This window comes from Sorghum bicolor, chromosome 10 (genome assembly GCF_000003195.3).
Source record: "Sorghum bicolor cultivar BTx623 chromosome 10, Sorghum_bicolor_NCBIv3, whole genome shotgun sequence".
Taxonomy (NCBI): Eukaryota; Viridiplantae; Streptophyta; class Magnoliopsida; order Poales; family Poaceae; genus Sorghum; species Sorghum bicolor.
The window spans coordinates 9,752,023-9,767,810 of record NC_012879.2 but is presented as its reverse complement, the minus strand read 5'-3'; the positions used below and the strand labels follow the sequence as shown (position 1 = coordinate 9,767,810).

General features: G+C 40.3%; 2 protein-coding genes and 1 pseudogene across 2 annotated transcripts; all 3 read left to right on the top strand.

Moving 5' to 3' along the window:
• LOC8065731 (54S ribosomal protein L51, mitochondrial) lies at nt 2,776–5,296 on the top strand. Its single transcript, XM_002438121.2, has 3 exons — nt 2,776–3,024; nt 3,639–3,745; nt 4,843–5,296. Exons 1-3 carry the CDS (start codon nt 2,945–2,947, stop codon nt 5,013–5,015), a joined length of 360 nt encoding a protein of 119 aa, XP_002438166.1. The 5' UTR covers nt 2,776–2,944; the 3' UTR covers nt 5,016–5,296.
• Nucleotides 6,243–8,840, top strand: LOC8065730 (annotated as a pseudogene).
• On the top strand, nt 9,834–14,860 carry LOC8061510 (DNA polymerase alpha subunit B). Its single transcript, XM_002438119.2, has 16 exons — nt 9,834–10,069; nt 10,175–10,250; nt 10,661–10,792; nt 10,907–11,273; nt 11,344–11,439; nt 11,531–11,610; nt 11,706–11,781; nt 11,852–12,025; nt 12,288–12,392; nt 12,478–12,573; nt 12,661–12,753; nt 13,012–13,053; nt 13,381–13,422; nt 13,927–14,057; nt 14,144–14,270; nt 14,405–14,860. The coding sequence occupies exons 1-16, from the start codon at nt 9,979–9,981 to the stop codon at nt 14,555–14,557; spliced, it is 1,881 nt and encodes a 626-aa protein (XP_002438164.1). The 5' UTR covers nt 9,834–9,978; the 3' UTR covers nt 14,558–14,860.

The window sequence follows — 15,788 nt, the reverse complement described above, 5'->3', positions numbered from 1 at the left end:
ATGCAACATGCACTACCAGCCAAAATTCATCTCGTGAAGCATGTATTTCTTAATCATCGTTAGTCTTTTTCGCATGATTAAAGTCCGGTCATTTCATAAATGCCACATGCTAACTCTGATTTCAATAATTCTTTTTCCTAAATTCATCTAAAATCATGATCTACCTCCCATATTAATTTTATGATTTTTGGAGCTCATTTGAATTTATATGATTATTTATCTGTGCCTGTTGTCTGTGTCGTTCGTCGCGTATTTTAGTTGACGGAGTGAACGAGCCGGAAAACGAGAACGTTGGAAACGAGTACCGCGAGTTTGACGCCGAGGACCCGGACTGTCAGCAGGAGTTTGCTGAGGACGCCGACGGAGGCAAGTCCAACCGATCTCCTTTGATGCATATTGATCCTATTTTTAAACACAACCCGTAGAAGCCGTTTAAAATATTGTATGTACGATATATGTACGAAGTATTTTCGCTGCTTAGTTAAAACATGTTGAATAACCATCCTTGAATTGATATTACCCTTGTCTTGTTTGAACCTAGGAACAAATAATATGCTATGACAGAAATATCATTACTTAGTATGCTTAGGACTTGTTACTCATCCTGGATACTCATCGCTATATTTTCTCAAATATAATGATTTTAAAAGTAAAAGGTGTGAGTGGTGAAAATAAATTGTGGGTATTGTGAAAGGGTTAATGAACAAGTTATAGTTGTGATTACTATGGAGATGGGGCGGATGGGATCTCTTTTGGGGATGCCCTGGTGTTGTGGCTTATACCTTGTAGGGTTAAGCGTGAAGATATCCGCCTTGTCTCGATTAAGGACTGAGTTGATGATTCATCTTGCCTAACTCATTTATCGTACAACCACTCGCCTTGCATGAGAAAGGCTTAGTCTAAATCCCTCTAGTTAGTATGGCAATCACCTGGAGGCAGGTGTGCAACGGGACACTAAGTGATGTATGTGAAATTGTGGAAATGTATGAAAAGAGCTTTGTGAATTATTGTGGTATCATGAGATGTGGCCTTAGTGTTCCCGTGGTGAGCGCCATTACTTAGCTATGGAGGGTAATGACTTTGATGGATCTGTGCTTGCACGACGGTGTAAGTTATGGTATCCTACTTGTGGGAAATGTGTACAACCTCTGCAGAGTGTAAATCTATCTGGATAGCCGTGTCCGCGGTCTCGGACGGGTTATGGTTTGGTTTCAACAACTAGATGAGATGGGATGAGTGAAAACATGAGAGTGAGTGTGATTTTGAAAATAAATGGTTGACTGCCATTGTGTTGTGGGAACAAGGGTTCAACAAAACTTAAAATTGTGATCAAACCCCCATTTTCAGAAATACTATCATATATAGAAAAAGAGTTCTTTTACAACAGTATTTGTGAAATGAAACCTTGCATGTGTAAAAAATAGCTTTATGCAAATAAAACTAAGCCCCATCCTTGATCTATCCATATGCATATATACTGTTATCCCCTTCCGTAGGGTAAGGTTGGATTTGCTGAGTACTTTGTACTCACCCTTGCTTTATTAAACAGAGGAAGATCCAGACTTTGATCCTGAAGTGGCGTTCGAGTAAGGTCGTGTCTGCACCCAACTAAGCCTGTGGCATTGGGACTCGTCAGATGTTCGATGGCGATATCGTTTGTTTCTGGGTCCTTTGGACCTATGTTGTATTTTGGTGTCTTATTATTATAGCGTGCCTTCCTTGTCCACGCTTTCCAAGACTACTGCGCTGAAACTTATCTGATGTAATAAATGTGTTACTAGCCTCCTGGGACTAGTATTGTATCACATTTGAGTTCCTGGTTTACCAGGGGCGCTTCACTATCGTGGCGGTGGTTTTGTCTTTTTCTTTTATAATTATTTTGGCTGAATCTTTGAAAAGTCATAGTAAATCACAGAAAAATCATAAAATAAAAAATCTATTTTTTACTCTATATAAGTAGATCTACAGTAAATATATAATATGATATGCTTTAGTATAAAGTTTTTGCTATAAAGATTTTGCCTTTTTTTATTTTTTTATTTATTTGGCTGAATCTTTGAAAAATCATAGAATAGAAAGTCTAATTTTGTTGGACTCCATATGAGTACATATAGACAATGAATATATAATATAGATATGCTTTAGTCCGACAAAATAGTTATAGCAGCTGCAACTATAAATTATTTCAAACAATTATAGAAAAATATAAATCTAAAGCTATAACAAAAACTTTGTAAATAAAGCATACTATATTATATATTTACTATGTAGATATGCTTATTAAAGTCTACAATTTTGGATTTTCTATTTTATAATTTTTTGTAATTTACTATGATTTTTTAAAGATTTAGCTAAAATAAATAAAAAAGGCAAAACCTTTATAATAAAAACTTTGTACTAAAATATACTATATTATATATTACTATATATATATATATATTTATGTGGAGTCCAACAAAATTAGATTTTCTATTTTATGATTCTGTGATTTACTATGTTGTTTTAAAGATCGATTTTAGCTGAAATAATAAAAAATATAAAATTATTGTCACCGTAGCAAAACCATAATTTACTTTAGTTAAACCGTCTTCAAAAATTATGGAAGGTGGTTTGCGGTTTCGAAGTTGATTGAGAAAAAATGGAGTTTAAGTTATGGGTGAGAAAAAATAGACCTCTTCCTTAATAAATTATAGATACGTGGGCCGATACGTATCTACAGGTTGGATACGGCCCAACCAGCCCAACAAGGTGCAGGCGGCAGGAACCTGACCGGCTGACCCTAGCCCCTCCCGTTCCTCACTCGCGCCGCCTCCCGCACGCACTCAGCTCGCGCAGGCAACGCGCCGCCGTCGCTCAGCGGCCCTACCGGCGAGGCGTCGAGTTCTTCTTGCTTCTCCACTGACGGGACAGCGCGTGGATCCGGAGACCTCTGGGCTTCGGAAGGATGGCGCTGAGGGGAGTCTGGCAGCTGCAGAAGCTCGTGGTAAACTACTGCGACTGGGGAGGGAGCAGTAGGGGCATCAGGTACGATGGTATAGTTTGGTTCCTCACTTCGGTAATAGTACCATTAGACCATAGTGTTTTCGTATGATTTCCTTACTTCTGTTGCTAGGATTAGTCGAGATACTGCTAATACATGTTCTTCAATTTGGGAATTGGTCGGATGGTTGGTTGACTGTGCCCAGCCAAGGATTCGTCGTTGCAGATGAGTGTGTTGTGTATGCAGTTACAATTTGGTAGTTGGAAACTGAAGACAACTATCCTGTTGCTTCTTTAGCTTTTCTAGGGCATTCCTGCGTGGAAATTTCATTTCTAGACAGAAATGTGTTGTGGGACTAGCGGGTACTGATGTCTGGGAATGAGTTAAAAGAGCCGCCTGTTTAGTCACGAATTAGATCAATTACATGCTATTTGTTGCAACAATAGATTCAGGCACTCTATGCCTGTGCTTTTCTGTTCCTTCATCAGATTTTAAATCGAGCTATAGCGCTTTCCTTGTACAGCAGTACACTATAGTTTAGTGGCAGCTGTATGGGCTTCAGATCAAACATGGTGCTGGTTAGTCCAAAGTACTATTTATTACTGGATATCAATGCCTGCTTCTACTCTTTAACAACTAGCACCTTTTCTGATTGCAGGGCCTTCATGGAGGCACATCTTCCAGCCTTTAAGGAAAAGAATCCACACTTAGAAGTGGTGACAGAGCTTGTCCGTGGTCAACATCCTAACTTGAAGGGAATTTACAGTAAGATCTTTGTTACTTTCCTTTTCCATTGCAATTTATGAATTCTGTGGAACTAGTTTCCTGATAGGGATACAACTTATGGTATGGATTGGCATTGAGAAGACGCTATAGGAATACAATGTAGCTTCAGTTGAAAATTGCACAGCATGGCCATTTCTGGGCCTTCCTCTTCTCTCTCTTGAAGGTGGAAGTCAGGAGGGGAGGCCCCTGTCTTAATTTCATTAATGAAAGAAGAGAGCTGTACATGTATAAACCGAACTGGCAAAATAAGTGCAACAGGCAAGCACAAAGAAGGATGAGGAGTAAAAGAATGTCAAAGTAAAAGAAAGGCAGAGAGAGAGAGAGAGGAGAAAGTAAGAAGAAAGGAAAACCTAAAGACAGGGTAAGAGATGAAGTGTGAAAGAAAGAAGTAAAGGGAAATAAAAAAGAAATGGAAAATATAATTATCAGCCTTCAGTCTCATCATATGAATGTGAACTTGAACTTCCATCTTCCTGTTCCATCTATCATCTATCTGTCAAGGATGTGAAAGCATCCCTCCTTGAATCCTTATTGGCTAAATTTTTGTCTGTTCTCTCTGCACAAGCTTGAATACCTGTTTGGAATAGCATGCCTGAAGGTGAACATATCTTAGTTAAATATAGCAATATACCATGGTCAAGATAAAACCTCCATTGCAATTGTGCACATTTCATGATCCTCATGAATGCTGGGAGGATGGATGGTCACACCCATATTGGATTGGACGAAATAGGATTGGTTAGCAATTTTTGTGCGATAAGAGGGACACCAACCAACAATTCTTTGGATTGATACAAATTCTTGTGTTGTCAGTTTGATCCTATATATGGGGCCATTACAATATTGCATGCACTAAGCAAGCAAGATCCTGTAGGATCGGATTTGTATTTTCCACTAGTGAAAAAAATTATTATGGGATTGGATTGTACAATTCCTCGAATGCAGCTGTCCTATAGCTGCTGTTTTCTTGTTGCCTTATCTTTGTAATTTCCACAACTACGCTGATTTTGTTTTCTCATGAAATGATTAATTTTTGTTTTGTTCTCAATTTTCTAATGAGCCTTGTTGTTGTGCAGAAAACCATAACGAGCGAGTGGTCTGTGTGAGAAACTTACCGCCAGAGGAAATACTCCTGCAAGCCACCAGGCTAAGGAACTCCCTGGGCAGGAAAGTGGTGAAGCTGCGAACCAGACACGTAACGAAACGGCCCAGTGTTCAGGGGACATGGACGACGGAACTGAAGATGTGAGCCAAGGTGCCACCAGCCAAGGGGTTTCGGTGTTCTTGGTGGTGTGATTGCAGAAAATGTCAGCTGTGTCAATAACTTTTATAGAGCTGCCGTTATGCTAGCCTATTTCAATAGCCAAACTGTTTACACCCTTTGTTCCCAGTACATTCTGGCAATAACATATAGATACACTTGGATTTCTTGTTAGTGCCAGGCCGTCACATTTGACATTTCAGTATGGTGATATCTGTCTCCTATATTAGACCAGTACCTTGATGTTTCAGCTCGCGAGATTTTGTGAACATTAGAACTTTGCTATGCTATGGCTATGGCCAATGGTATATACTCCCTCCGTCCCTAAATACTGCTATTTCTAGCAGATTTCAGACAGATTAGTGTGACAAACAAAATACCATTCTACCCTTAATTAATTTAGGTTCCACCATTTAATCATGCACGTTAAGCCATGATTCTCTGGTTCCAACGAGCTGCATTTAATGTCAACTGAATAGACTCAACCAATTACCATGCGTCAAAGTACTACTTCCTAGAAGAAATTAAATGAGTTGGTGAACCACGCAAGTTCCGAGGATAATTAAATGGGCTGGTGGACTGAGTATGCTAGTAGAAATAGCAGTATTTGTGGACAAAATTTTCTCCTAGAAATAGCAGTATTTAGGGACGGAGGGAGTATATTCTTTTATTGTCGCTAGTACTGGTAGGAGTGTTAAAAATGGATGCCTGGAAACGTCACCAGATTCAGCCAGGCAATATGGTGACAGGGGTGAGTCTCATTCTCCCCGGGACGCATAGTTGTAGTTGTATTGCTGTTGTAAATAAAAGAACTCGCATGTACTTCGGGAATGTTTGGATGGGGATAAGGATAGGGATTAGGATAGAGATAGAAAATATTACATTCTAGTTATCTGTTCTTCGTACCTCATTTAATCATAGTTATTCATTTTCCTTTCCCTATCCCATTTCCTATATCCCAATATCCAAATGGCACCTTCATGTCGAGCGTATCTGGATAGTCGACATATCAGGTCAGGGGCTATCCTGTCTCGGATATGCGTATCCTCGGAGTATCTGTATTTTAATCAATTATAGATATATTTTATTTTATTTCTTTAATCAATTATAGATGCGTGGGCCGATACGTATCTACAGGTTGCCATTTGATCCGGCCCAACCAGCCCAACAAGGTTCAGCCGGCATGAACCTGACCACCTGGACCTGACCGGCTGACCCTACCCCTCCCGTTCCTCACTCGCGCCGCCTCCCGCACGCGCTCGTGGGTCGTGGCTCGCGCAGGCAAGGCGCCGTCGCTCAGCGGCCGCCGGCGACGAGCCTCCGCGGAATCCTGCGGCCCTACCGGCGAGGTGGCGAGTTCTTCTTCCTTCTCCACCGACGGGACATCGCGTTGATCCGGCGATCTCTGGACTCCGGCGAGGCAGCGACGGCGAGTGGTGATTGCTGAGGGTCCGCGTCTACCTGCTGCCCAGATTCCTACCCATACGTGGAACCAGGCACGAAACCTAGCGCCGCCACCAAATCTCCGGGGAGCGAAGAGGCGGCTGCGGTGCGGCGAGTGCGCGACAACGACGACTAAGGCGGCGGGGCCAGCGGCGAGAGGAGTCATGCTTAAGTTCCTGTCCAAGGTGGTGGTGGAGTACTGCCCTCTGGACCCGCGGAAGGCGGCGGCAGTGGAGCTCCTCGCGCAGTGCAACGGCCGCAAGGCCAAGGACTCCAACCCGGTCTGCTCCGTCGAGCTCCGCCGCCTCCCTTCCCCGTCTCTGTCCACGGACCCCAAGTCGAGCCGACTCTCCCGCCTCCGCGGGTCCTCGTGACCTACCTCAACGGAGCCGAGGAGGCTATCATCGCCGCTGAGGGCGCTACGGCGCAGAGCATCCGGGAACAGATCCTCGCACGGGGCCGGCTCATCGACACGGAGCAGATGTTCCGCGACGGCGGGGAGAAGTGGCCCGTCGTCATCCCCGAGGAGGAGCTCGGCATGTCGTTCCCTGGCATCAAGGTACGGCATGTTTTCCCTTTCGTGCGTATTTTTGAGCGTTTTGGCTTTTCTAGACACTTAGACAGTCTTTACATAGAGTATATCTAACGCATAACAAAAGTTATATATCTAAGTGCATAGCAAAGTTATGGACCTAGAAAAGCCAAAATAGGATATAATTTGGGACAACGGGAGTAGTTGCCTGGAATGGTATCATCTGGGTTGGTTTCATGTTGTTTCTATTACATCTCATGTACTCCCTCCATCCCAAATTGTAAGTCATTCCAAAAATCTTGGAGAGTCAAACTTTTCTAAGTTTGACCAAATTTATATTATAAAATAATTATTATTATGGTACTAACTAAGTATCATTAGATTCTTTCTTAATTATATTTTCATAGTATACTCACTTTACGTTACAAATCTTAGTATTTTTCTCTATAATTTTGGTCAAACGTGAAAATGCTTTGACTCTCCAAGATTCTTGGAATGACTTACAATTTGGGATGGAGGGAGTAGCACCTAGTCACAGTTCATTATGAGCAAGAGTTACAATAAATATTGCTGTCGTATATGATACTTAGTCTAAAAAAGCATGTCCATGCAACGCTTAAATGCGGAAGTCTATTCGCTTGAGCTTATCTGCCGAATCTGCCAGCCATTCACACTAAATCAACGAATAGTACTTTCAGCCATGACTTTTCTACCAAGCGAATAGGTTCTTAGTCGTAAAGAGCACATTTGTGCAAACGTTTAATTTAGTGTCACCTGGATCATTGGTTTATTCATTCTTGGAGATGTGGATATTCATGAGATTGTAGAATTTGGTGTAGCTAGTTTGAACTTTGAAGGTCAAGTTAAAATCTAAAGGATTACAGGAAAGGAATCTAGTAGCAGTTCGTGGTTGAGAGAATTTCTAGCAAGCTATAATTAAAGTTACACAGCAGCACCTTTAGGACTTTAAGTTGTTCACACTCCATATATGTCCAATTTGCTTGCATATGATAAGGTTGCTCAACAGTTGTCCAGGGTATATATTCAGGATTTTTCAACTCTACTATAGTTAATTCGACCTAAAATCTAACTCTGACATGCAGGTTGTATGCAACTATGCACAAAATATACTTATAATGTGCTCCATATGCATGTGAGAATTGCATACCAGAGATAAGAAAAAGAGTATGTGCTTGTCTGATTACCAGATACCGCTATGTGATTAGTCTTTACGTGGCCAATTAATCTACATTTAGTGGATAATTGTGCAATATGAATTATTTATAATGTTTTCATTTATATTTGAAATTGATTAAGACAACTTCTGTTGAATATTCTACATCGTTACCACAGGACTTTTATATCAAAAGTCTGTCATGTGTGCTGTGGATGATATCCTCAACGGGTTTCTTTGCACATGCCTCTCTATTTTCTCAGTTATTGACTGAATTATTCTGTTTTTTTTGACAGCCAAAGAAAGCCGAAGATAAGCCCCAGGCCTAGTGACCAAGTCAGAGTTTTTTATTTGTTAAACTATGGACATTTGTACACTCACAAATGTGGGGTAAAAAATTCTCTGACCGCGGCACTTAGAAATTAGAATGTGCGTTCCCTGTTGTTTGAAGGCCAGGTCTGGTTCAATTTTTGTTGTCCCACATTGAGGTATGCTTTCAGTTGGTGCTCTGTACTCGTATATCATTTTAGTTACAAAGCGCTCATAAGCTTCATCAAGCATCTCCTCAAGCTGGGCATCACACCTGATGTGAACAAATGATTACTTGCAAACTTTTGACATTGCAGTTTTCTTTTTCGAAATGTAAGGGTATTTGATCACTTAATTCTGTGTTCCCATGGTGTGGATGTTCAGAAAATTACCTCTGCTGTTCCTCGCCAGGATCCATCGCGAGCTTGAGTATCCTCATTCTCGCTGTCTCCAATTTCATCTTCCACATCATTTTCTGATGGTTCAACATCAAACTCTGCTGATTCAACAGCTTCAAGTTCTTTTCCACCCTAAAAAAAGGAAAATGAATATAAAAGCTTAAGAATTAGATGACCATGAACGAGCATGCTCTTTTAGATGCTTTTCCAAGAACAAACCTCAGGTAAAGATAGAACATACACAGCTCATTAGAAATGTTACTTTACAGAAATCCAAATAGAGTGAATCAAATTTGTTGGTCTGTTTTAGCAAAAATGGAGGCCACTGTATTTACAAGTTATTGCATGCACGAACTCAAGAGAGGAAAATGTATATTGCTGTGTACTTCTTTAAGTGTAACAAATGGGGGGAAAACAAGTTTCATGTAAAACTAAATCTCTTCCAGCGAGCTATTAGTATAAATTCTGAGGACAGGTAATGCCACTAAGTAAAAGATAGCACACAACAAGCATGAGCCAGCATATCAGCCGTACTTTTTTCTGCCAGCCAGCAGTGTTTTTCTCTCACAATAAATCAATCATGACTTTTCAGACTAGTGAACAGAGCTGCGATGCACAATATATGAACCTGAGTACTGGTGTTTTTGTTGAACAAATTATACAAACTGTCAATTCTTGTTCATTGCTTACCCAAAGGGCAGAAAAAGGGATCAAAAAAGAAATGCCTAACTGATTATGTGACTTATTCGGAATTGGTAAGAACAAACATCTCAATTGCTTATACGAAATAACAGAGCAACTGGTAAAAACTTTCACAATACCAAATCTACAGGTTGGATACGGCCCAAGCCCAACCAGCCCAACAAGGTGCAGGCGGCAGGAGCCCACCTCGACCTGACCCTAGCCACTCCGCCGCCTGCCCCGCCCCCGCTGTTTCCCGCCATTTCGTCCTTCCATTTCCCGCCACCCCGCCTCGCTCTGCTCCCCAGATCCCTCGCCCCCTTTTCCCTCTCCGCTCCCGCACGCCACCTGCTCGCCGCCCCCGCTCATCGATTTCCCTCGGCCGTGCAACGAGCAAGCGGCGGCGGCGAAGCGATGGAGGAGGAGATCCGAGCGGAGTTCCAGAATAGCGGCTTCTCCATCGGGGGAGCCAGCTCCGAGGACGCCGCCCAGATTCTCTCCACGCGTAAGTACAAGCGTCCCCACCTTCCCCCTTGCCCTTACCTGGTTCTAAGTTGGTGCTGATTCATTTATGTTTATATGGTTGTGGTGTGTGTGGTTCTGCTTGCAGTGCTCACCTACTGCATCAACTACAAGATGAGCCCCGCGGACCTCGTCTCCAACTGGGAGGTCTATTACCTCAACAGGTCAGCTCGTCCCAGATAAGAATGTTGCGAATAACAATATTGTAGCATCTTTTGCAGCTTAGATTAGGCTAGTCTTCGTGACTGTAGGTCGTTTGAGTGCTCTGCAGAAAGGGCGTCTGCTTTCTATGAAATTTGATGATTAACATCTCAACACCAATGTTTATTTTTTGGCTGGAGCATAAACAACCACTTTCTATTAACTATGATCAAACTTTGTTTGATGTCTTGATGAGTCATTAAATCCCGTCAACATTTTGGTGTGACTAAAATCTTGCAGCTCATAAGTTCAATATTCTCCTGTCTGTGTTAAGAGATGCCTCCCTGATGATTGTGATTCCAGGGTCCATATATTTCCTTTTTGTTCTTTTACATGATGCAGCTAAGGAAACTGAAAGAACTAATTTATGCAGGCAATTGGATGGCTTAAAGCTTGAAAGCTCATATCTTGATGGTTTTCTGTCACATCTTCAGAATGAAGTTAAAGAAAGGATAATAAAAGAAGAAGCCAACCTTCACATTTACTCCAGTAACGATGTCGACATGTTAGTTCCACATATCAGATTCATTTACGTGCATGCTTGTCACAGAAGTACCTTTGTTTCTTATTTCACTGTCAAGGAAAAAATATAAATATAATTTAGAAGTAATTGTTGCAGGCTCTTGAGCAATTCACATGCAGATGAAGTGGCATTTCATGACACGCCAGGCTCTAAACAGGAAAAGCCACCTGAAGAGTCATCTAACTCTGAGTTAACTCCTCTGACAAGTGACAGACCATCATCCAGCAGAGTGGCCAAAACAAATGCTGATCGTATTACCCCTTTTGCAACACGAGTAAATAAATTTACCCAACAGTATGTTCTCAATGCTGATAATGCAGTTAGTGTGCCAAGTAAAAATGCTGAAATCACAGAAGATGAAGTAATTAGAAGAATTCAACCAAGTCAAAGATGTTCCTTACAAGTTCAGCGTTCACAGCCTGAACCAGGTTGCAGATTCATGTATGACAGAATGGAAGACAGAGTAAGGGCATTGCTAATTTGTTTTATTAATTGTCGTAAGCATCTGCTCTTTGACTGCATCCCTTTTCCAGTTTAATTACTTGGAAGATCGGATACGAAAATCAGCAAGCTTGTTTTCTGCATCTGGGTTTTGTGGACAACCTGCAGATGCTACCCTTGCTTCAGAGGTAATTGCACTGCCTAGTTTTGTTCTTTTAACTACTTAACTCATCATCACCCCTTTCCTTGATAGGATATCCAATTATTTGCCCACTGCAGGAGAAAATGTTTGCAGTCGGTACAGTAGCTTGTGATGGGGAAGGTCATTTGAATGAAAAGTCTATCTTGCTACAGGGCAGGTGAGTGTGCTTCTTGGACTCATTCATGTGATGATCTTTGCTTAGTCACCATTTTGTTGTTTCTTTTGGCTAACTACAGAAACAACTTTTTCTAGTGTTCAACACTCCAGGGGACAGCGTGTGCGCCTTGACTTGAAGGATCTTGATCACTTCTCTTTGTTTCCTGGGCAGGTAAGCGCAGCCAGTTCTAATGCCATATACATTATCTACTGAGTTAAATTAACACAAATTTAAATAACAGGTGGTGGGTATCGAAGGCCACAATCCCAGTGGACACTGTTTTGTTGCATCAAAATTAATTGATTCCATACCGGTCTCTGTGGATGCTCAACTTCCTAGTGCTAAGAAACAAGCTATTGATAATGAAAGCAACCAAAATTCCGACGCTGGCACTCTGTCAAGAGCATTGTCATCGGTTAGTTCTTGTCTGTTTTTTGTTCGAAATAATGCTGCACCAAACATATCTGTTTAACGAACAATTAGTATATTTTGTCCAAGCTTAAACTGATATCAGTTCATTGTTCTTCTATTTTAATTATGAATCGCATGTTTATACTTTCTTCATTTATTGCATGGACATGCTCAATCAAAGGAGAGTACGCCAATCATTAATGATTTAAATAATTTCCATTTTACCTCATGTCTTGAGAAAAAAAACTACCTCATGTCTTTTACAGGTCATCGCAGCAGGTCCCTATACAACAACCGATAATCTGTTGTTTGAACCACTGCAAGAACTTCTTTCATATGCTTGTCGTAAGCAGCCTCAGCTACTCATATTGGTGAGGCCTCTCAACTCTGTAGATGGGACAGCATATTGATGTTTGAAATGCCCTGCTACTGTACATATCAATTGTTCTTTGGCAGATGGGACCCTTCATTGACTCTGATCATCCTGACATAAAAAAAGGAACTGTTGACCAGAGCTTTCATGACATTTTCCATTTTGAAATTCTGAGAAAGGTAGGTAAATGCTGATTTCTGAAGGTGTAATGCTGGCACATTGTCAAATGCAATAGTTATTCATGTGTGTTATATTTTTGTGTTCAGATTCAAGACTTTACCCAGTATCTGGGGAACACTGTCCGTGTAATTCTCATTCCATCAGTGCGTGATGCTCACCATGACTTTGTTTTCCCTCAGGTTTGTAATTTTCTTTATTGAGATTTAAATCTGATTTAATAATTATAAACATATTGCTGTATCATTACTTATCAATTAATGTCTGCAAAGTTAGATGCAAATTTTGCTGACATAGTGCAACAAGTTTACTTCCAATGTACTAGGCTTTATAGTCTGGTAGTATGTGCAAATCAATTGTGTTATTGTTATTTAAGCCTTTTTGTAATGTTCTGAGCACAAGAATCTCTAATGATATATCTGTATTGACGCTACTTGCAGCCTGCATTTGATTTGAATTTTCCAGAAGATATCACACATCAGGTATATATGTTACTCTGTAAGGTTGCTCTTGTGAGGTACTCAATCCATCCCAAATTGTAAGTCGTTTGACTTTTTTAATATCAAGTTTGACCACTCGTCTTATTCAAAGTTTTGTACAAAATATCATCTTTTTTTTGTTGTGTATTGGTTTATTAATAAAAGCTCTTCAAGAATGACTTAAATTTGACTATATTTACACAAATTTTTTGAATAAGACGAGCGGTCAAACTTGGGGTAAAAAAAGTCAAACGACTTACAATTTGGGATGGAGGGAGTATTTGGTAATAATATTCCTTTGTTTTTAAAAGGTTTACATACATTATGCAGATTACTTGTCTGGCAAATCCATGCCTCTTCAGTTCTAACGAGGTACGCTATATTAATAGTTGTAATGAAATAATGTAATGGTTGGAGCATGCAAAATATATATGGTTTTCCTTGTCTATTATCGAATGGGTACGCCTTTATTTTGGTTAAGTTATTTTTGTTATTGTCCTGCAAAATAAAATTGAGACATGGTCATTGAACTCAAAAGAATCTTTTTCTCCATATTGTGATCTTAATATGCTCCTCATCTCTGCATTTTTCTCTCATGTTTCATTGTCTAGAGGAATCCATTCAATGCTTAGGGATTACCAGGCCTACTGCCACACTGTTCCTGTGTTTGCTCATGAGATATTCTCCAAATTTGTAACTTGTTGGGATTTTTTTTTCTCGAACACGAAGGAGAGCTGTGTGCCATTATATTAAGAATGGAAATGGTTTTCTTAATACTTCTCATGCATATTATGAGCAAAATTCATCTTATATGTTGTTAGAAATGTGTTGATAAGTGTCGTCTTACCCGAAAATGTTTGTTTTCCTTCTTTCCAGATACATTTTGGCTGTTGTACAGTGGACATTCTGAAACAGCTCAGTGGTGAGGAAATTTCTCGCAAGCCACCTGTCGGAAAGCCTGCAGACAGGATTGGTAGACTTGCCTCACACATATTAAAGCAACAAAGGTGATTCCATTTAGCTTTTTTATGTTGTATCAGTTGGGACGGATCGTGTGCAGTTTATGAGTTCTGATGTAGCACTCTTCCTACAGTTACTATCCTCTATATCCTTCTGCTGCTGGTGTGCCATTAGACTTCTCACTTGCTAAGGAAGCACTGGAGATCTCATCAGCACCAGATGTTCTCCTTCTTCCTTCTGATCTTGCACCATTTGTGAAGGTAATAACAAGTTTTTAGTACAGGCAGCACATTTATTGTAAACTTCTAATTGATATTCATATATTTGAATTATGCCCATCTGCGAGCTCATTGTTCAACTGAATGGAATGATACTGAACAGCTATTATGTGCAGGTGCTTTCCCTTGGAGAAGGTAGTGACGACCAGAAACGGTTTATCTGTGTGAACCCTGGGAGGTTGGCAAAGGGTATTGGTGGGGGCACATTTGTGGAGCTTTACTACAATGAGGGCATCGACAAGACCAACGCCTCCATCATCCGCATATAGGATTTCTGTCGGGGCATATCACCTAACATGAAAAGAGGCTCTGATTCATCCGCTGCAGAAAATTACCCAAGGCTTCTTTTCTTGTTTGCCACACCAGAAGCCCACCAAAAGGAAGGATTGAAGCGGTAAGATTTATTTTTGTGGCAAGCTTTCTTGGGGACATGTAAATTGAGCTCGGAAAGCCATCTCAACGTTTGTTATCCCAGATAGTTTTGCTTAACGTATGGCATTCTGTTGTAACCAAGTACTTTGGACACTAAAGTTCATATTATTGTTAACTAACAACTGATTTGCTTCTCTTCAGTCGTAATGCACTACCTCTGCCTCTAAAAGAATGCAACTATGGGTTATGTGCCAGTTAAAGTACTTCACGTTTGACCAAGTTTCTAATAAATAGTATTCATATTTATGGTCTAAATTAATTTATTATGAAAATACATTTCGTAACTAATCTAATGGTGTTTATTTAATATGATAAATATTTATACTATTTTATTAATAATTAGTCAAACGTAATATACTAAAACATGACACGACATTGTTCCAGAATTGTATTCTTTTAGGGCGGAGGGAGTATATTAGGAACTGGTTGGTCGATGCTGTTTTCCTCATAGCATTCTTATGGTTCCATGATTGCAGGTAGTTTGTATCCAATTGTTAACAATATAATGAAGCTGAAATGCGCCTTTTTGCAATTTTGGGTTGTATTACTGGGACATGTTTCAGGATGCAAATCCACCGGGAGAAATAAATATAGCCATACAACTTCCTGAATACTCTATTATTAAGCGATGAACCTAAACTTTTTTTTTAAAAAAGGTGATGAACAAAGTCAGCCTGCCACCCACCGTATTTCGATGCCATGCATATTTATTTCATCGTTGAAAAGACGTTTGTAACATCTTTTCACCTTTTTGTATATACACCTGTCAGGAAGTTGTATGGCTATCTAAGGATTGTGTGGTGCTGCCTTTCCACATTTCAGGCAGTACCATATTTTTGTTAGAAGCTTGTCTTGTCTGTTTGGCAAGAAATACCGGGGTTGCTCATATGCGGACATTTTCTGTTTGCCAAGAAATGCGCACGTGCAAAATAATGCATTGCCTTTTTTGAAACAAAAAAAGATGGACCAACTTTGGAAATAGGTTGCCCTTTGCGCTGCAGCGGGTAAGAGTTGCCTTGCATTAGATAAGATGCTTTTTCCTAAAAAAGAAAAACTATGATCCTATTC